We start from the raw sequence: 20,104 nt of genomic DNA, 5'->3' as shown, positions 1-20,104 counted from the left end.
TATGTAAATCATCCGAGATATTATTTAACCGACAACTGAGGAGTACGTTTGCCAATCGTCGAAACAAATTTTTGTCGGACGCTGCAGTTTGTCATGGCTAACTCCACTCCCGAACAGAAACAGGATTTAAAAGAAGCAAGGTTGGTGTCAGTTTTAATCCTATGTTGTACTGTATTTCATGTGAAGGGCCCTACATTCGCACCAAAACAACGCCCACTTCTCTATCTTTAATCCTACAAAAAAGCCAGAAGCCATAGCGAGATGTGCGACATTTAAATCCTAGAAGATCGTAAATTTTTAACCGCCGAGACTCGCTCAGAATCTCATCGACGAAGAAATAAATGGAACTTTTACTATGGCAAAGGAATAACAATTTAGCGTGGACAGCGCCCGGTTTTTGGGCAGCTTTCGTTCAGATGAGGATTTCCCCCTCTGTTGAGAAATTCAAATCGCCTTAAACTGGAGAAATAAATTTGTGAATGTAACCGATAAAATTACTGCAGAGTATGGCGTAGAAATGGACCGTAGAAATATAATTTATTCTTTTATTCATTATATTTATATTTATAGTTTCGCTAGCGCTTGCTGACTCGAAATGATTACAGTTCTTTAGTCGAATTCAACATTATCATCTGCTACAGCAATTTTTTCTCTCCTAAGCATTACTGAAACTTTAAAATACAGTGCAAAAATAATTTTAGCGCCAGAAACAAATCAAAGACGGTCAAATAGTTCGAGTCTGAAATTTTATGCTAATAATTGTCACAATTGGTATTAAGCTTGAGCTTACATTTTCCCCACCCGTTGAAAATTCTGATGAGACGGAACAACTAGTCGATTAAAACTGTCTTACAAAGTGCAAAATTCAGAATAACTATCACCGCTATGTGATGGTTTCTAATACCTCGTTTGAATAAGCTGAATTGAAGTGCGCGGACGTGTCTTGAAAATCCGATTCGATTACAAAAGCGAACGATGTTTTAAAGTTGTTCTAAAACCTTTGTGATCACACTTTCGAAGGTCGAGTGTTCTTTCGAGTTGCTTCTTTCCATTTTGAACACGACGAAGTTGTATTTGAATTTAGGAGAGGAAAATGTCCGTATGAAAATTCACGGACGCCATGTCAGTCGAGTGTTAACTACAGTGCGACAAATTGCTTTCTTTCTACTACCCCCTGAACCCACGAAATGTTGAAAGGTCGGCAGATTCTGATTGGTTAATTTTTCTAAGAACAATAACCTGGAATTTGATTTTAAAAGCAAATTTATGTGATAGCGCGGCTTTTCTTAAATAATTCATATCATCGCTCAGCGAAACCGGATGTTTTTTTCGTTCGACTGTGAAACGTGCTGCTGTAATCCTTAAATAACAAGTGACAGTTTCTTGAGTGGCTCGCAAAAATTTGCATGAGAGAGCAGGGTCTTGAAGACTTCCTATCCAGAATCCCAAAAGGAAGTCGAAAGAAAACGTGTGGAGAGTAAGCAAAAAATACCTTGCACGTGAGGTCGACATGGACATGTTTTCATCCGAAATTACTAAGCAGCTCGTGAGTTGAATTGTAATATTAATCACGCGAGTCGTTCAGTCAAAACGGATGTTTTTTTCGTCGCAACTGTGAAGTGTTCTGCTGGTATCAGATTTTCAGTTTTCTTTAGCGACTTTTAAATTTATTCAAATTTGTAGTCGAGCACGTTTCGGGTTTTCATGTCTACAGCGAACCGAGTGACCATGCTTAAACCGTGATTTAATTATAGTGAGTGGCAGCCGAATTTTTGTCTTTAAAATGGACAGAGTACTAGTAGAAAATAGTTTTAAAGAAATCAACACTAAGTGATTTAAAGCAAAAAAATAATAAATTTCCTCAACTGAATACTACCAAGATCAGCGAATGTTTCTTTGAGAGACACAACTGGATGAAAATGTTACTTACTAAAAGAAATAGCATAAAATCCCCGGAAAGCTTTAACGAATTTGAGTACCATTTACGTTTCAATAGCTTAGCACCAGGGCAATTTCTTTCGTGAGCACACAGACAACTGAGATGTGCCGATGGCTTCGTGTCTCCGGTTCTGTCAAAAAGAAAACGTTCACGTGAATGGCTCTATTGAGAAAAAAAAGCTTATGCTCTCTTATTCTGAATTTCACAACTTTATTGACTTTTATTTCCTTATGTTCATCGAAGACATCAAAACGTCGAACCGTCTCAATCTTTTTATACCGTAAAATGCCGGTTATAATCTCTGTTTTCACGAACCTTTTCACGGAGTTACGGGTCACGCTTCTCAGAATAAGCGGGTCTCAACTCGCTTGTCACGACCACCACGGGCTCTGTTTTTACTCTAAACATGCGTCACGCATAACTCCTTGACCACCTTGATATACTGATTCAGTTATTTCATATATTTATCGCTAACCAGACTAAACGGGGGTGCAGGGTAAAGTTTTTGCCTACAACTCTTCCCTTGACCGAAATGTGACTCCTTTAAAAATCACCGTGAATATATTCCCCTACATTGAAAAATGCTGCGTTGTTCTTTTGACTTACTGAAATGGAAATAGATTGGTCTTACGTTCGAGCACGGGATAGTGTGTGTGACAAGGCTGGCGTCCAGTGAAAACGGACGCACGGCTGCCTAAACACAGCGAAAAATTATCTGCCTACCTCGAACCCACAGTGTGTGCCCAGGACTGAACACAGTAGGGCTCAGAGACTAATCAGAATCATCTCCATTACAGTTGTTGCTGTCCACGACAATTCAATCCATGTCTTCTCTGGTCGTCGTTCTGCAGCTGGTATTTGCGTCTTGTGGAGCGCTTCTTCGCTTGGTATGGTAGAGGAATCGCCAAGCATCCACTGGTAACAATCCAACTGTGTCTTGCGTTCGTCGGTGTCTGCTGCGTTGGATTTGCTTGGTTCGAAACAGAAAACAGAACTGAAAAATTATTCATCCCTCAAAGTAGCAAGGCCATAGATGATTTAAACACCGCAGAAAAATTCTTCCGAGTCAAGATTCGAGAAGAATACATCGTTTTAGTAGCATCTCCTGGTCATCCCAATGTTCTTGCTCCTGAGTGTCTCAAGCAGGCCTTCGAAGTTCACAACACCGTTATGGAACTAGAATCTTATTCCGACTTCTGTGTCACGCTGACTGGGAATAAATCCAAGTCACTAGACGAATGTGTGATGATAAACGCGCTGGAATTTGTACAGTTCAATGAGAGTAAGTTAGACGGTAAAGACCTCCAGCAGGTTCAACACGAGCTAGGCAAAGCGTACAACAACAGTGCCCTCATGCGTAATGGACGGCCCTTCTGGTACAATTTCAACCGCATGTTTGGTGAGGCCAATCGAAGACATGGAAGCATAACTGATGCGAAAGCATTGCAAATAGTGTATGCCATCCGCGACCCCAGTGACGACGACGAGAACAAAAAAGTTCTCGACTTGGAGAAGAATTTCAATGACAAACTGGCCTTGTTGGTAGACAAACTTTCCTGTTTCGAAGTTCACTACTCAAGTGAACGAAGTCTTGATGATGCTATCGCTGAGAGCAGCGGGTCTGATATTGCATTGGTGTCAGTCACTTTCAACCTCATGATCGTCTTTGCTAGCGTCATGCTCGGTAAATTCTTGAATCCGCTGACCGGTCACTCATTGCTCGCTAATGCAGGAGTGTTTGCAGTGGCCCTGGGGATTGCATCTGGGTTTGGTCTTGCCATGTGGTTTGGCGTGCCCTTTGTTAGTTTTGTGGGAGTATTGCCGTTCTTGGTTCTGGGAATCGGCATCGACGACATGTTTATCATGGTGGATGAGCTTGATCGACAGCCACGGGAACTGTCAAAGACTGACACGATTAAAGAAGTTATGAAGCGTTCGGGAGCAACTGTTACCATGACAACCGTGACGGATTTGGTGGCGTTCGCAGTTAGCACCTCTACCTCATTTCCGGCTATAAAGTAAGACAATTAAATTGATTGTTTATTAGATTGTTTCTATTATTTTATCATCTTCAATCAAAACACAAATTCATTTCTTATTAGTTATCTGAATTTTTGCAAGAAAGTTTGTGGTTTCTTGATAAGCCGAAGTTTACAGTACGAAATCTGCTGCCATCTAATAAATCGATAGAATTTAATGTTACATCTAGACACTACTACGATCAGGATAACATACCAGCTGGATGCCAGTTATAGGAAGCATTTCACGGTTTCCTTGCCGTTGGGTAACTTCTTTGTCCTTTATGCTTAGCGAACCAGAGTAGTATGCCCAGATGTTCACGACTAATTTCGTACACTTCTATAGTCCTTCAAGGAAAGATCAAATTTTAATCAGGCTTAGTCATTAATCTTGAACCAATTTGCTCTCTCTTTATGCATATCACATTTTTGTTGCATTGCAGGTATTTCTGTATCTACGCTGCTCTGACAGTCACTTTCTCCTTCTTCATGATTGTGACGTTCTTCGTTGCCATTATGTCGTACGACGTGACAAGAATCAAATCGGGCCGCAGAGATTGCTTACCATTTTGCTTCGCACCTTCGCCAAAGAAGGGCGCGCCAGCCTGGGACGAGCCTCGTCCACAGACGTCAAATAAAGTTATGCTGAGCTGGGGCAAGTTCCTGACACATCCGTTCACAAAAGTTGTAGTCATCTGCCTCTCAGTGTTGCTGGTCGGTGCTGGAATATACGGGGTCACCCGAGTGGATGAAGCGTTTGACAGAAGAATCTTGGCGAAAGATGATTCCTACTTGAAACGATTTCTGTCAGCTCAAGAGAAATATTTTGAGCTTTCCATTGGAGTAAACATCGTAGAGAGTGGTGAGGTTGATTATGAGCTGGGTTCCACCCAGCAACAGATCAGAGAGCTGACAAACATCATCAAGGCTAATGAACATTACAAGAACCAGACAGTCTCCTGGATGGAAGTATTTTCCCAGTATGCCAAAACGTCTAGGAAGAACATAACCGGCCCTAGATTCTTGCCTGAATTGAAAGCATTCCTTAACATTCCCGGATTTGCTTATTTCAACCAAGACTTGAAGTTTTCCGAAGACGGCACAAAGCTGGAAGCTTCTCGCGTCCTCGGTTTCATGAAGGATGACGACAGCTCCACCTTCCTGAAAAACGCCATGCTCACTATCCGAGATGACATCGCAAAAAAGTCCAAACTCGATGCCTTTCCAATCACTCGACCGTTTATGTTCTTTGAACAGTACGCTATAACATCAAGGGAGACCATAAGGAACCTGATAATTGCAGCCATAGCGGTGATGGTCGTCACAAGCCCCTTCTTGGTGGACTGTACCGTAATGTTCATCGTGGTCCTCAACTTTGCGGCTCTGATATGTGAGTTATTTGGACTGATGGTTATCTGGAATGTGTCCCTTAACTCCGTGTCCATGATCAACCTCGTAATGGCTATTGGGTTCGCAGTCGATTACAGTGCACACATTGCGCATGCTTACGTAACTTCAAACAAGGTCACAGCTGATGAGCGAGTAGTGGATGCATTGAGCACATTGGGCGCGAGTGTTTTCATGGGAGGTAAGTTCCCAAATAAATTAAAATTTGTTATTTAATCGGAATAATAACAAGAAAGGCCGATTGGATCGTACAAAAGACGAGGCCGGCAGCTAGAGAAAAAAGATAATTAACGCCACAAGACTAGTGTTTAGTATTCGAGTGTGCCATATAAGTGAAACGTTTACCTATAATTACCCAGATTAAAACACTCGATCTCTGCTCCCGATCTCCTCGTTTGAGCTTGGACTGCTCATAAATCATCATATAAAGGATCCTGCAAAAGTCGTTGACTCAGTATTAAGAACCTTTCATTTTCAGATCAACTATCTAGTACTCGTTAGTGCTGTCTCGATACTGTCAAGGACACTGTACTGATGTGACAGCCTTCTCATGTCGGCTTTTTTGAAGCTCTTGTTTAGTTTTAAAGTCTTTTTGACTTGTTTATAGTCATAGTTCCTCCGTGTTAAGGTCGTTAAGACATGACCTGTCTAGTTTAGCCTTATAATTTGTAAATTCTTATCTCTTTAAATATAAAAAAATTTGCACGTAAAATAATGTATGCGTGCGGTTAATTTGCTAGCTGGTTTTTTATCTTGCAGGATTCAGTACGTTCCTCGGCATGATCGTACTTGCGTTCGCCTCTTCGGAGATCTTCCGAATATTCTTCCGAATGTTCTTCGGCATTGTGGTGTTTGGTCTTCTTCACGGCCTGTGCATCATGCCGGTTTACTTGTCTTTACTGTGCTGGAGACCCGCGGTAACTAGACCTCACTCGTCAAGTCTTGAGAGTGCACAGAAAATGCGTATTAGATACGGCAGTGATGAAGCCCTCAAACCAAATGGTACTTCACTTTGTAGTCATTGTCCGGGACTGGATAAAGAGACAGACGTTTAAACCGCCATTTTCGGACCGTTTGCTCGTTCAGTTTACCCGGTCAGTTAATAACGTTAGTTGAGGTCTAGAAGAACTATAAGTGATACCTAATGCCCTCAGCTGTTAAAAACATCCTGTACCTCAAGAGTGCATTGATCTTATTTTATAGGACAGGACTAGTGAAAATGAACAATCTTCTGGTAACCTAAGTGTTAAACAAGGCATACTAAAGAATATGTCTGGCTAGACAAAAATTGAAGCTTAATTCATTTCGACTGCTCTTGCGAGAACATATCCTAAATGTGATTACATTTGAAGGCCATCGGACCGAGTCGGAGAAATGTTATAAGGCCTGTTTAAATAGCGGGATTTCGCGCACGGCGACAAAAATCACTCGCTCGCACGCGAATCCCGCGAGCAACACAGGCTAACTGACCTTAACTGCTATACTGATAATTCGTTTAGCTAAACCTTATGTATCGACCTTAAGTATTGACTTATCGAGTCATTGTGTTTTTGTTGTTGTTGCTCCTCGTTACTTTCTGTACAGCAGATCAAGCTAGAAAAAAAAAGCAAAACAACAACAACAACAACAACAACAACAAAAACACACACACAAAAGAAACAAGATTACGAACAGCAACTTAGAAATAAAGTCTAATATGGCTTACAAAGTGCCACATGTGACTTAGCTCCTGCACTCTGATAGGTTGTTTCAGTCAGTCACAGGAACACAGGAACACGTATAATATCGTGAACAGTTTCAACCGCAAGGAAATTTAATTTTGATGAATTATGAATACCACGTTATATTTGATATAGGATTAAAAACGTGCGCTTATACAGTGGAACCTCGATTTAACGAACCTCTATTTAACGAAGTCCTCGATATATAACGAACGATATTCTATGTCCCGGCCAAAGTTACAGTAAACTGTATGGAATAGAACCTCGATATAACGAACCTCGATATAACGAATTCTTCGATATAACGAACATAATCCGGAAGCCCAAACGTAAAATGTACCTCGATATAACGAATTACAATGTTTCCTTGTTTGCGAAGACAATTTTCTCTATAACCTCTGTGTTGCAACATTTTTAAATCGCTACTCTGAAAGTGTCGTTCTTTTGTAAACAAAAGCTGCGCGTCTGCTCAAAAGTGAAAATGATTGATACTGAAAGCCACCATGCTTAATGAATTGCATCTCAAAACGCGGCACTTCTGGGTGACGAAAATTGTATTGAATTGCGTGTCAGAAGTCACCTATGTTACAAATCAATCATTAACTATGACCTCGATGTAACGAACATTTTGGTCGTTTCCCCTCAAATTCGTTATATCGAGGTCTTCGATATAACGAACCCTCGATTTAACGAACAAATTTGGCCGGTCCCCAGCGACTTCGTTAAATCGAGGTTCCACTGTATGAAGAATTTACTAATTAAAGATTTCAGCAGCTCTCTTGACTGCTCAGGTAAAAAAAAAATGAAGTGTAAGTTTAAAAAGACGCTTTACTGTTACAATACAAATGTAATAAAGATAGCTGAAATATAATCGAATGTGTCTTGGTTAATATAATTAGCAGGGTGCCTTAAAGTTAACTCCAGTATGGTACTTTATCATTTGAGATAGAGAAATGTCTAGTGTGTGGAGAAGACACAAGTCAAGGGAAAATTCGAGGGAAAACAATGAAAGCATACTGTTTCCCGAAGGACTAGTAATTAACTGTTATGTCATATAGCTGGAGTTTATTGTAGAGTTATAAGTCAAGGGGAGGTCAAAGTAATCTATGGTCAGTTAGTGGGAGCGCGGGCGACAATTGCGTAATTGTCCGCCGGACAACATTTAGATTTAGCCGTTGCCCACGTGACCAGTAGGAGCACCCGATTCTACACGGCTGCAACCTCGTTCCCAGGGTCCTCTCTCTACCTCGAAAAAGTACAGTAGAATGATTTCTCGAACCCTCAATTTTTCGAACCTCCCGATAACTCGAACAAAAAGTCGTTGCCTCTCGTCAGTCGAACACTAATTTTACCCCCGATTTCTTGAACTCATCGATTTTTCGGACCAATTTTCGTTTCCCTTGGAGGTTCGAAAAATCGGGATTCTACTGTACTTGTCTTTCTCGAGGGAGGAAGAGAGAGGACCCTGGGAACGAGGTTGACACGTCTGCCGAAGGAGAAGAATCTCCGCGCCCCCAGATTCTATTTTTCCAGATCTTCTACATCCAATCCAAAACGTAAGGTGAGGAAAGCAGGACGATCGGCCTAATTTAGTCAAAGGAAGCCTCATATGCTTTACATTGATGGAATTTTTGTTCCACAATAAACCTTTTTTTTTATTAGATTGTGTTTGTTCTTCTCCTTCGTTATCAAGTACAAGAACATTTACTTTGACTTACCTTGACTTATTATTTAGGTATATAGTCAATATCGCCACCATATCGGTAAAAAGCCGTTAGATGAAATGACATACGCCGAAGAAATTTGAAAACGCAGTTTTATTTCTACGGTTAGTACCGTCCACATTAATCCGTCACGAAAACGGAGCTTTACGAAAATGCCACATTAAGTGTGGAAGGAACGTCTTCCGACGCCAACGCTACTAGCGGCTCGCGTCATCGTCGCTTGCCGCTCACACGTCACGCTCACAGTCACGCTTACAGTCACGCTCACACGCTTACTTGTTTTGCGTTTGTCCCCACGGTTTTCGAGGAAAAGAGAGACTGCTCGCAGTCTATGCCCGAGTTTTCCACAAACACAAATCTGAAATCACCGTTTATTGTTGCGTTTTCAGATTTCTCCGGCGTAGTGCGGACGGAAAACACCTGAAGTATGATCTGTGTCCTCCAAACGTCAAAAATTTGTTCTCATTGAAAAGTTCTACTTACAACCTTAGAAGTGCAGATTTCCACATTCCCAGATTTAATACTGTCACCTATGGGAAACACTCGCTAAGATATATTGGACCTATGCTGTGGAATCGACTCTCAACTAACTTAAAAAACTTACCGTCTCTACAATCTTTTAAAAGACAGATCACGTTAAGTAATCTTTCACAGAAAATTGAACATGAATGCGAGAACTGTGTTTTATGTAGCACATGATGTACTTACAATTGAATTATTTTAGAATTGTTGGAATTACTGTAAATAATGAAGTTAAATTTTAGTCTCTTTTTATTGTAAATATCAAATTTAGGTTTTTAAATTTTATAATTTATTTTATTTATTTTATGTGTCCCCTATTAGTAGAGGGTTTTTTATCCTCGGCTAGAATGTGTTTGACACATTAATAAAGCTATTGATTGATTGATGTTACTTATTCAGAGCAAAAACAACGTATTCAACTCTGGCACGGCCTTAGCTTCCAGTTCCACTTCCGTCTGAATCTTCTGTCAGTTCTGATCCCTTGACAGCGGCTCTCACCAAGAATGATATGTCATTGGGCAGTTGAGGTCATGTGACATTAGAATTTGGCGGGGAATACGCACGCCATCTTGTTCGCTCTGATTGTCAGCTTGAGTTCGCCACGAGGGAAAATAATTTTCACTTTTTGTCATGTCTGGATCGCCGAAAGAAAATGGTACGGATATAGAGGTGATCTCGCTACGGTTTTGCGAAATTTATGGCTTGAGTTTTGTTTTGTTTTTCTTTAAGAACCTTTCGACGACGCTGTCGAAGAAAGGATTATCAATGAAGAATACAAAATCTGGAAAAAGAATACACCGTTTTTGTACGATTTGGTGATGACCCATGCACTGGAATGGCCAAGCCTGACTGTACAATGGCTACCTGACGTTACAAAGTAAGTGCATGCAAATTTTAAACTGCTCGTGTTTGGAGCAGCTTGGATCGATCGAATAGCTTTCAATTTGATCACCACGTCACTCTACAGGGCACTGTACAACTGTACTTGTGAGGTAAGTTAAGGCTTTTTTGTACTGAAGAACTGGAAGGTTTTTTTGCCGATTTATATTTTTTGGGGATTTTCTAGCCTATTTGATGTGGCATCAATGCTGAAAATTATGGATACTGGTAGTAAAAACCCTGCACTCAAGTCGGGTTACTATAGTACTGTACAATTAGCGGAAAATGAGTCAAAATTCGAGTTTATTTGCAACTGGATGATTTATTCAAAAATAAAGAACTTTGAGACATAACGCTACCTATGTTTTCGTGTAATAAAAGAATACAGGTCTTAATCTTTCGCAAGTTTACACTTCTGGTTAAAAATCCTAGTTTTAATGTAGAGCAGCAGTATTTTAAAAAACCTAAGTTGCTGTTCTATGCTGGAGTGTCATTGTTTTTCTCTCACAGGCCAGAAGGAAAAGATTATTCTGTACATAGAATCATTCTTGGGACACACACGTATGTTAACCCACTGTTGTTGTCTTAGTATAATAACTAAGGTGATTATCATTGATTGCATAGATGACTAAAGATTCCTGGAATTGGACATTCCATTTTTTTTATCTGCACGCCCACCCCAGATTTCGACAGCCTAGCTTTTTTTGTTTTTGCCACCTTTGAAGTTTGTATCCCAGGGGTTCAAAATTTTGTGGGCTCCTTTGAAAAATGTTTTGGGCTTACCCTATGTTAGAGATTGCTCTTCATAGGGGGGGGGGGGGGGGGGGTGAAACAACAACAAAAACAAAACACCAAAAACTTTAATTACACCCCAGAGCTAGAGATCATTTAACTAGAATGCCCCAATGCTGGAGACTTGATGTTGACCCCTGGATACCATAACTGAAGGAGAATTTTTTGGGGGGTGCTTTTTAAAAACAGTGTAACTTTAATGCAATATTTATAGTTGCTGTCTTTATAAATGGTTTTTAGGTCTGATGAACAGAATCACTTAGTGATAGCAAGTGTTCAGGTTCCCAATGATGATGCCCAGCTCGACACAAGCCACTATGACAGTGAAAAAGGAGGTACTCTGAGATTACTGTTATACAAATTTGGTATAATTAGTTGATCTTGGCGTGGGGGATTTTACAATAACTGGGAGGGATTTGAAGAAGTTGCTGATGATACCATTCTTTGTATATGCATTGTGGGTTTAAAACAAAGCCTTTGAAAGAGTTTTGCAGTGTTTGAAGGCAAATGTTAATTCTCGCTTCTGTAAATTTTGTTGCATTTCTTGGCACAGTAGAAGCAGAAAGTAGGTGTTTGAAGCTGACTTTTGTTCTTTTTCACTACTTACTTTTCACCTGTATGTCCAGGGGTTTGGGGCATTTGATCACATAGTAAAGTGGGTGATTTGAACACCATTTTTACCCAGGGGGATGGGAATTTTACCAACTGAAAATTCAAAGTATCTAATATCCCGGGGGATTGCCCCAGGAAGTGGAAGTTAAAGTTTCAAACTGACTGATACTTTACTTCTAAATTGTGTTGCCCTTTTTCAAATCGGAAGTTGGTTTTGATTACACTTGATCAATACTAATGATTATTTGGGTATGAAGCTGACTTATTAACTGTCAAACATGGCCTTTTACACTATGTGGATACCTCATTGTTTTTTGTTTTGTTTTGTTTTCCAGAGTTTGGAGGGTTTGGCTCAGTGAGTGGAAAAATAGAAATCGAAATTAAGATTAACCATGAAGGTGAAGTTAACAGGTAAAACATTTAATCCAGCCAGCTTAATTTTTACTCTTTTATTCTACGTTGTAATCTTTATTGTCGTTCAACTACATTCGTGAAAATTAAATGTAAACTTAAACTGTAGAAATTAAGTCAAAGATGTCTTGTTCAAGTTTGTTCTTTCATATATTGCAGAGCTCGGTATATGCCACAAAATCCATGTATGATTGCAACAAAGACCCCAACAGCAGATGTACTTGTTTTTGACTATACCAAGCACCCTTCCAAGCCAGGTGTCTGTTCTTGTTGTTATAAACTAATTGAAGGGGTGGGTGGAAAAAAGCCCAAAGTGACTCTTGAAAAGCCCCAATGGGGAGTGACCAATTAAGTATACATTACACATTACCGTATTTACCCGTGTATAATGCGCACTTTTTTCCCCTGAAGTTAACCTTCAAATTTCCAGTGCGTATTATACACGGATCGCATTGCATCTCATTAGCATAAGATAAAAGGAAAACAAACACAAAAGCTTTACAGTAATTGGTTTTTAATTGACATGGCAAAATTAACTACCAATTAAAAGTTTTCAATTTCAATCCATGAATAAATTAAACTGAATATTTAAGAAACAGTTGATAAGTAAAACAACCTGTGAGAGTGTCAACCTCGAGCGATTTGAACTGCAATATGGCAACGAAACTTACTGCTACGAAACGTCAAAGTTACACTGTGTCCAACAAGTTAAGAATTATCCAGTTCGCAGAGCAGAATGGAAATCGTGCTGCTGAACGGGAGTTCAGTGTTTCCGAGAGCAATGTTAGGCTGTGGCGAAAAAGTAAAGAAAACCTCGAGAAGATGCCACGACTGAAGTGTGCGAACCGCGGAAAGAAAGCTGCATGGCCAGAGTTGGAGATCGATCTGCTGGAGTGGATCACCGACAAAAGAAACAATGGTCTTGCCATTCTGCCATCCCTAGTGCGACTGAAAGCCCTTGAACTTGCAAAGGATGAGAAGTACAACATTCCTGAAGGACAATTCAAGGCTGGAAATCACTGGTGTCAACGCCTCATGAAGAGGAATGCTCTGTCACTTCGACAGAAAACAACCTTGGCACAACGTCTTCCAGCCAATTACGAGGAGAAGATTGTCAGATTCCATCGCTTTATCATTAGTCGCCGTAAAGGACACAGTTACCCACTCCATCTCATTGCTAACATGGATGAAACTCCACTCACTTTTGACATGCCACCAAACCGTACGATCAATAACACGGGCAAGAAAACCATCAAAATCCGCACCACAGGAAATGAAAAGAATCGAGTTACAGTCGTATTGGCGTGCTGCGGGGATGGTTCAAAAATAAAGCCGATGGTCATCTTCAAGAGAAAAACTGTTCCGAAGATCAACAACCAACACGGAGTCGTTGTTTCAGCCCAGCAGAAAGGATGGATGGATTCAGAGCAGATGAAGGTTTGGATCGAGAAAGCATGGCGTAGGCGGCAGGGTGACCTAGGAAGGAGAAAGAGCCTGCTTGTTTATGACGCTTTTGAAGCCCATGTGACAGACACCGTGAAAGCAGCGTTCAAACGAGAGAACACTGATCTTGCTGTTATTCCCGGCGGGTTAACATCAATTCTCCAGCCCCTCGATGTATCTTTAAACAAGCCGTTTAAAGATGGAGTCAGAAAAAGATGGATGCAGTGGATGGCGGATGGAATCCATGAATTTACGGCAACTAGGCGACAAAAGAAGCCTTCAGAAGAACTGATCTGTTCGTGGATTTCGCAAGCATGGAATGAGATTCCAGCAGAAATGATCACTGCCTCTTTCCTGAAGTGTGGCATTACGAACAATATGGATGGAACAGAAGATGATTTAGTCTATAATTCAACTGAGGACACTGTTGAACTTGACGATTCTTTCGTCCAAGAACTATTTGCATCAGACTCCGAGTCAGATTTTGAAGGTTTTATTGTTTAAAAGACATTGAACATTCGAACACATCGAAATGCTACTGAACGCTAGCTTCCCACAGTACTGTGAGTACAAAGTATCTTTTGTAAGCTTAAGAATTTTTGTTAGGTAATTTAACTTTGGTGATATGTTGTGAGTTTAGGTCAAATGATTTCACGATTATTGCATTTGTAGAAGCGTTTTATTGAATAGAAAACACAAATAATTGTAAGTCACATCAAAGTTTTTAAATAAGTCTTACGTGCGATAACTACAGTGAAGAAGCAAATAGTTTATTGTTGTAGATGCCTAAGTTAATTTCAAGTTCTAGTTAAGATTAAATCAATAAAAAAATTGGCTTCAACATGGTTTTGGTTGTGATTTAAAAAAAAAAAAAAAAAATGGTCAAAAACTAGGGTGCATATTATACACGGGCGCACATTATACACGGGTAAATACGGTACATTATACATCTCGTGTAAAATTCTCTATGTTGTGAACAAGGTAGTGAAAAGCAATTTGCTAGGAGAATCCTGCAGTCTATCAGATGTCACTTAGGGTCTTTTTCCATGCACAGACCATCAGTCAGTCGGCCAGCCAGTCAGCCAGTCAGTCAGTCCATAATCAGGTAGTCAGTCAGTCAGTCAGTCGGTCAGGTAGCCCGATTGTGGTTCCGACTGTCCAGTCGACAATTTTTAAATCAGTCAATCAAGTCTTAACTGCACTTCTGTCATTCAACTCCTCGGTAACTGCATCTATACCAAATGTATTTTAAGATATTGATTCATGTTGTACAACTGTGTATTTGTTGTTTCTCACATTTTGGATTATTTACTTGCTAGATCCTAATGGTGAATGCCGTCCTGATATCCGACTCAAGGGTCACACTAAGGAAGGCTATGGCTTGTCTTGGAATCCAAATCAGAATGGCAATCTTTTGAGTGCTTCAGATGACTATGTAAGTCACAATTGATAGGTTATGCCGCACAGTGTAACTCCATGTGCTAACTAGCTAATGTATAAGAACACTTATGATCAGTGGATTGCAACAGATTGCTACACGTCAGGTAATGGTTGGGAAAAAAACAAGGTCAGGGAAATGTCGGGGAATTCTATTTTGAGTCAGGGAAAAATTGACATTTTGAAGGAAATTCAGGGAAATTGAAATAATTTAATACAGCTGATTTAGTACCATTGAAGGCTGGAAGAAACATCAGGGGTCACTGTGTTCCCTTAATGGAGAAGGAATATTTGTTGAAGACTTAAGCCTTAATAATTTTTATGATTGTTTAGGTGAAAAGGACAACTGTAAGAGGAAGCTAGGAGGAAAATTTTATTTTTGTCAGGGAAAAGTCAGGGAATTTTGAAAAGTGATATCTGTGGCTACCATGTATAGTAATTCAGCTTGTTTCTTCAACAGACTGTGTGTCTCTGGGATATCAGCAGCATTGCAAAGGTACAAAACATAAACACTTAAGGACGTTCATGTAACATGTGCACAGTGGTTTTTTTGTGAACAAGAAGATTATGTTCAATTCTTGTTTTTTGATATTGATATTTTACATGTAACTCATTTTTGCTGACAGAAATCCTTTTCTTTGTTGAGCCAGGAAGCCAAAACACTGGATGCAGCACGGATATTCACTGGGCACACAGCAGTTGTTGAGGTATCTCAATATGTACTGTATGTCATTGTAACTGTGAAAACCAAACTGGCCGTTTCAAAGTAGTTAACCCTTTGTTTGCTTTTTTAGGATGTATCGTGGCATCTTTTACATGAGAGTTTGTTTGGATCAGTAGCTGATGACCACAAGCTTATGATGTGAGTATGAGAGAGAATAAATGGCAAGGACGCTTCTTAAGTTTTCCAGAAGACATAACATTTGCAATAAATTTAGGCTGACAAATGAGAGTTCAACAAATATCAGTGTAATCAATGAACCACCCAATTGAAAAGGAATCATTCCTTATCACAAAGGTGATTTAGCTTTAACTGGTTGATCTTAAAAGTCAACATAGGTGTAAGAGGAAACTTAACTACAGAAACAAATTTAGAAAAGCTGACATCAACGTCAAGTTGATAATCAATTAAGTGTTTTACTTACCTGCCTTTGCAGTGCAGCAGTTTCTCTAGGAGTTAATCACTTTATAGGTTTAAAAGGGTTAAAGTGCTGTTGATTTCTTTACTTTCTTTAGCTGGGACACACGTTCAACAAACAGTTCAAAGGCAACACACACAGTGGATGCCCACACTGCTGAGGTAAGTACGACGAACTGTCACATCCACATTCTGTAAACTGTGATGTGTGAAGGAAAACAGTAGTGGGCATGGTAGAAGATCAATGTTAATAAAGTTATGTCTGTAAATTTTTCTCAAGTAGTTTTGCTATTACTATAAGTTCTGATTTGTTATCGATTATTTTCATTTTTTTGTAGGTGAACTGCTTGTCATTTAACCCATACAGCGAGTTCATTCTTGCAACAGGATCTGCAGACAAGGTGAAGAATATTTGTTTTAAATATTTATGCTAGAGAATACAAGTTCTACGAAAAAATGTAGCTTGAAGTAATTATTGCAGTTGCATTGTTAACAAGCAATGCATGCCTTTTGAGGCATCAACACGATTGTTTCCTAATGGGCTGTTCTCAAGGTAGTCTAAACACAACTTTGATCAAAGAGCATACCCAACAACAGCTTGATGTTTCAATGCTGGTTGTGTTAGTAACTGGTGAAAACTAAGAGTTCTTTGAGAGTTCTTTGTCATGTTACATTTGTAATCAGTTGATAATGTTTTGCTGAAACCAACATAGCCCTCACAAGTGCAAGAAACTATTACACAATGAAGAGTTTCCGTCTTCTCTGTCTAGTACTATGCAGTTGTGCTTTGCTGATCTGTTCACAACATAGCTGTTTATGATTGAACGATGTGTCAATGTCTTCTCTGTTTTATTTCTTCTTTTGTACTTTTTAAGACTGTTGCATTATGGGATTTAAGGAATCTCAAACTTAAACTTCATTCCTTTGAATCACACAAAGATGAAATATTCCAGGTATGTTTAGGCACATTTCTGATGTTATTGTCAATGAGTTACATTGTGTGTTTCATCCTTCGGTAGACTTAAAAATAGTGAGGGTGACAACATTTGTGTTGACTCTTCAGGGATTGTAGTAGTTAATGTTGTGGTCTCAAGATTTTGTAAAAGCAAGTTTGAACACACTACTGATCTGATTGTTTTTTGTTGTGTTCTTGGGCAAAATGTGCAGCTTTCCAGCTCAAAGGGTGATTGAAGCAGTTCTCAAAACTTATACTTCAGCTCCATGTTTCAGTAGTGGTAATGATATATTCAGGAATTATATAAATTATACAAACTCTCTCCATGAGCAGTTTGTGCTCTAAGAGGAATGTCGGATCAAAACTATTTTTTAAATTAAAAAATGCAAACATTTTTTTTGTCCATCGCAGGTTCAGTGGTCTCCACACAACGAGACAATCCTAGCTTCTAGTGGTACAGACAGAAGACTGCATGTGTGGGACTTAAGGTAGCTTTGTTACTCTAATTTAGGTCTCATAGTGATTAAATAGAAAAGTGAAGAAATAGATTATTTTGTCGCTACATACAGGAAATTCAACTTGAGTAGAAAACAGAGAATTTTTAATTCACCAGACACTGGAAAAGACCCTAAAGCTGGGACAACAATGGGAAATGCATGCATAACACTGAGAACGCAACACACGCTAATCACCTGGTCACCTGGTCACCTCACCTTCACACAGTTTTTTAGTGTAGATGTGAATGATAAATAAATTTTTTGTTTGTTAGCAAAATTGGCGAGGAGCAGTCATCAGAGGATGCTGAAGATGGACCTCCAGAACTTCTGGTACACAGTGCTTTGTTTGTTGCTGTTATGGCCGTAGTTAATAACATGCGAGTTCACCGAGGCATTTGCCTTGGTAAAAGTTTTTACCAAGTTATTTAGTTATTCCAGGATCCTGTAAGGGGCTATGCAATGAAAAAAAAAAATGAACCAAATATGAAAAATGTTTTGAAAACTGATTTTGCCTTGTTGAGAATTTTTGTCTGACTATATACAGTGTAAGTTGCCATGTGGCACTAATGTTTCTAGGATGATGGATTTTTGTCCTTCCTAAATGTGTAGGGTATTTGTTTATTCTGATTTCTTAAATGTCTTTCTTTAATATTGTTTCAGTTCATTCATGGTGGCCACACAGCCAAAATTTCAGACTTCTCATGGAATCCAAATGAACCATGGGTACTCTGCAGTGTCTCCGAGGACAACATAATGCAAGTGTGGCAAATGGTAAGTGGCAATAAATCACGAGAAACAAAAACCAAACGTACATTAGCTATTTTCTTAGCCACCATTTGGGATATGTTGTAAATGGTAAATACTGATCCCTTGAAAATTTCACATTTTCGCGCTTGTTCACTAATGATATAAATTTCCTTTTTCTTCAACTTTCCTTGTCAAAGTTCTCTTTAAAAGTAGAGATATCACTTGTTCCCTGAAATTAATCACAAAAATATCCCCTGTGCCCTTGAAATAACTGATCATGTTCCCTCCTTCTCCAAAACCTCTAGGAGTGCCCTTGTTATTTACATGACTTTGTGTTGAGGACACTTTGGGTACTTTGACAGCAGCATGTTCTCAGATTTCGTCACCAATGGCAACTTTTTGTCACTCTCCTGGTTTAAAGTATTGTTACATCTGTTGTCAGTGGTACTTTTCAGCGGCATCCCTAGAGTTGAGAACGAACTCGTGTTCTTCTTAATTCATTTAAACAGCATTCCATGTGTACAGTTGACTTTTGAATCACGTCAAGTCATCTGACTGGGCGGAATGCAAAAGAAAAATGGCAGGGTATTACCTTGGTTTAAAACTCACTAGGTACTAGCGTTGTTTTCTCACCACGTTCTGTCAGACACGAACGCCCTTCCATCAGGGATGCCTGGTGAAGTGATGGCCATCATAGCATAGCTTTGTTCCTGCATTTCATCTTGATTGTATTTTTTTCCCATTCTTTCCATTATTTTAGGCTGAAAACATTTATAATGACGAAGAACTTGACACTCCAGCATCAGAGCTAGAATCAGGGGCATCGTGAAACTCCTCGTTTTTCAGGCTGGTTAATTAATATATTGTCCTGGGAGAGTCTATGAGTTTTGAACTCTGATCACAGACCTTTGTTTCATGAACATGCATCTAGCCGTGCCGTTTCTTTCATCCCGGGTTTTCAACAGTTCTCTGTAAATGTCGGTACCGCTGGTAATGTTGTAGCTACAGCTAAGGTTGTTCATTGTTGGTCACACATTGTTGTGTTCAGATTTTCGGTGTAAACTCCTTCTTCGATAACTCATGTACATGTACTTCGAAATTCAGCAACAAAGTATTTATCTGCAAGCATTTTTCTTTTTCCTCCCTGAATTTTCACCTGAGGTGTAAAAAATGCTAAGGGAGAAAAAAAGGGCCGCAAGGCCTCTGTAGTATTCTTTGTTCTCAGGCGGCAAGAAGAAAATGAGAATGGTCTGTCTACAATAGGATTCTGTTTACTGCCCTGTTTCAATTTGTTCTCTGTGGTATGGAGAATTTTGTTTTGAATCAGTACCTTCACTGTCACTATTCCTTTTGTAAGACGTTTTCCAAGTAAACAGATATTGTACAGAAGTTGTTTTCATTATTAGGTTTAACTCTTAACCAAAGGTAGTGGTTATAGAAATGGTGGTTATCATAGCAGACCTGTTAATATTTTTATGAAAAGAGTGTAGGCATACTTTAAGGTGACGGTCACTCGGCCAGAACACTGTACGATAGTTTGACTTTTAAGTAGTATGCAATTACAGCTGCAATAAAAAAAGCTTTGTAATTATATGTGTAAGAGTGATCTTTTTAGTAAAGGACAGGTGTTTTATACCGTAAACTACCAAAAGCAACGACCCTCGCTTCTTTCGGAATTAGCAGCATTTGGGGCTGGCTTCTTTCAGGGACTCGTTACTTTCGGGGAGCAGAAAACCTTATATAAGGTTGATGCGACTGTGTACTTCTTACGAAATAAAAGAGGGAAGTTCGTAAAAACAGCCCTTAAAACATGAGATGAAATTCTTCGTTCCAGTTTAAATTTATGTTGCTGTCACATGGGG

At 39.5% G+C, this 20,104-nt stretch overlaps 2 protein-coding genes across 2 annotated transcripts; both read left to right on the top strand.

Moving 5' to 3' along the window:
• Positions 1–23: 23 nt before the first annotated feature.
• LOC110064670 (patched domain-containing protein 3-like) lies at positions 24–7,956 on the top strand. The gene is made up of 4 exons (XM_020771754.2): positions 24–140; positions 2,737–3,957; positions 4,401–5,545; positions 6,124–7,956. The coding sequence occupies exons 1-4, from the start codon at positions 94–96 to the stop codon at positions 6,417–6,419; spliced, it is 2,709 nt and encodes a 902-aa protein (XP_020627413.2). The 5' UTR covers positions 24–93; the 3' UTR covers positions 6,420–7,956.
• Positions 7,957–9,839: 1,883 nt separating this feature from the next.
• Positions 9,840–19,833, top strand: LOC110044423 (histone-binding protein RBBP7). The gene is made up of 17 exons (XM_089283343.1): positions 9,840–9,986; positions 10,061–10,208; positions 10,721–10,771; positions 11,243–11,337; positions 11,950–12,025; positions 12,185–12,282; positions 14,788–14,903; positions 15,366–15,401; positions 15,556–15,612; positions 15,700–15,767; positions 16,142–16,205; positions 16,382–16,444; positions 16,919–16,996; positions 17,410–17,486; positions 17,768–17,825; positions 18,156–18,266; positions 19,003–19,833. The coding sequence occupies exons 1-17, from the start codon at positions 9,962–9,964 to the stop codon at positions 19,069–19,071; spliced, it is 1,290 nt and encodes a 429-aa protein (XP_089139469.1). The 5' UTR covers positions 9,840–9,961; the 3' UTR covers positions 19,072–19,833.
• The last annotated feature ends 271 nt before the right edge of the window (positions 19,834–20,104 follow it).

The sequence above is a fragment of the Orbicella faveolata genome, unplaced genomic scaffold, assembly GCF_042242905.1.
Source record: "Orbicella faveolata isolate gen_17 unplaced genomic scaffold, um_ofav_v1 contig_12, whole genome shotgun sequence".
Lineage (NCBI taxonomy): Eukaryota > Metazoa > Cnidaria > Anthozoa > Scleractinia > Merulinidae > Orbicella > Orbicella faveolata.
This window is presented reverse-complemented; position numbering and strand designations above follow the sequence as displayed.

Excerpts from the sequence above, each read along its gene's own strand:
- LOC110044423 (XM_089283343.1), top strand. The coding sequence starts at position 9,962 with ATGTCTGGATCGCCGAAAGAAAATG. Across the intron at positions 14,904-15,365 it reads TGAGTGCTTCAGATGACTAT|ACTGTGTGTCTCTGGGATAT; the intron begins GTAAGTCACAAT and ends TTTCTTCAACAG. Across the intron at positions 15,768-16,141 it reads GATGACCACAAGCTTATGAT|CTGGGACACACGTTCAACAA; the intron begins GTGAGTATGAGA and ends TACTTTCTTTAG.
- LOC110064670 (XM_020771754.2), top strand. The coding sequence starts at position 94 with ATGGCTAACTCCACTCCCGAACAGAAACAGGATTTAAAAGAAGCAAG. Across the intron at positions 141-2,736 it reads CAGGATTTAAAAGAAGCAAG|TTGTTGCTGTCCACGACAAT; the intron begins GTTGGTGTCAGT and ends TCTCCATTACAG. Across the intron at positions 3,958-4,400 it reads ACCTCATTTCCGGCTATAAA|GTATTTCTGTATCTACGCTG; the intron begins GTAAGACAATTA and ends GTTGCATTGCAG.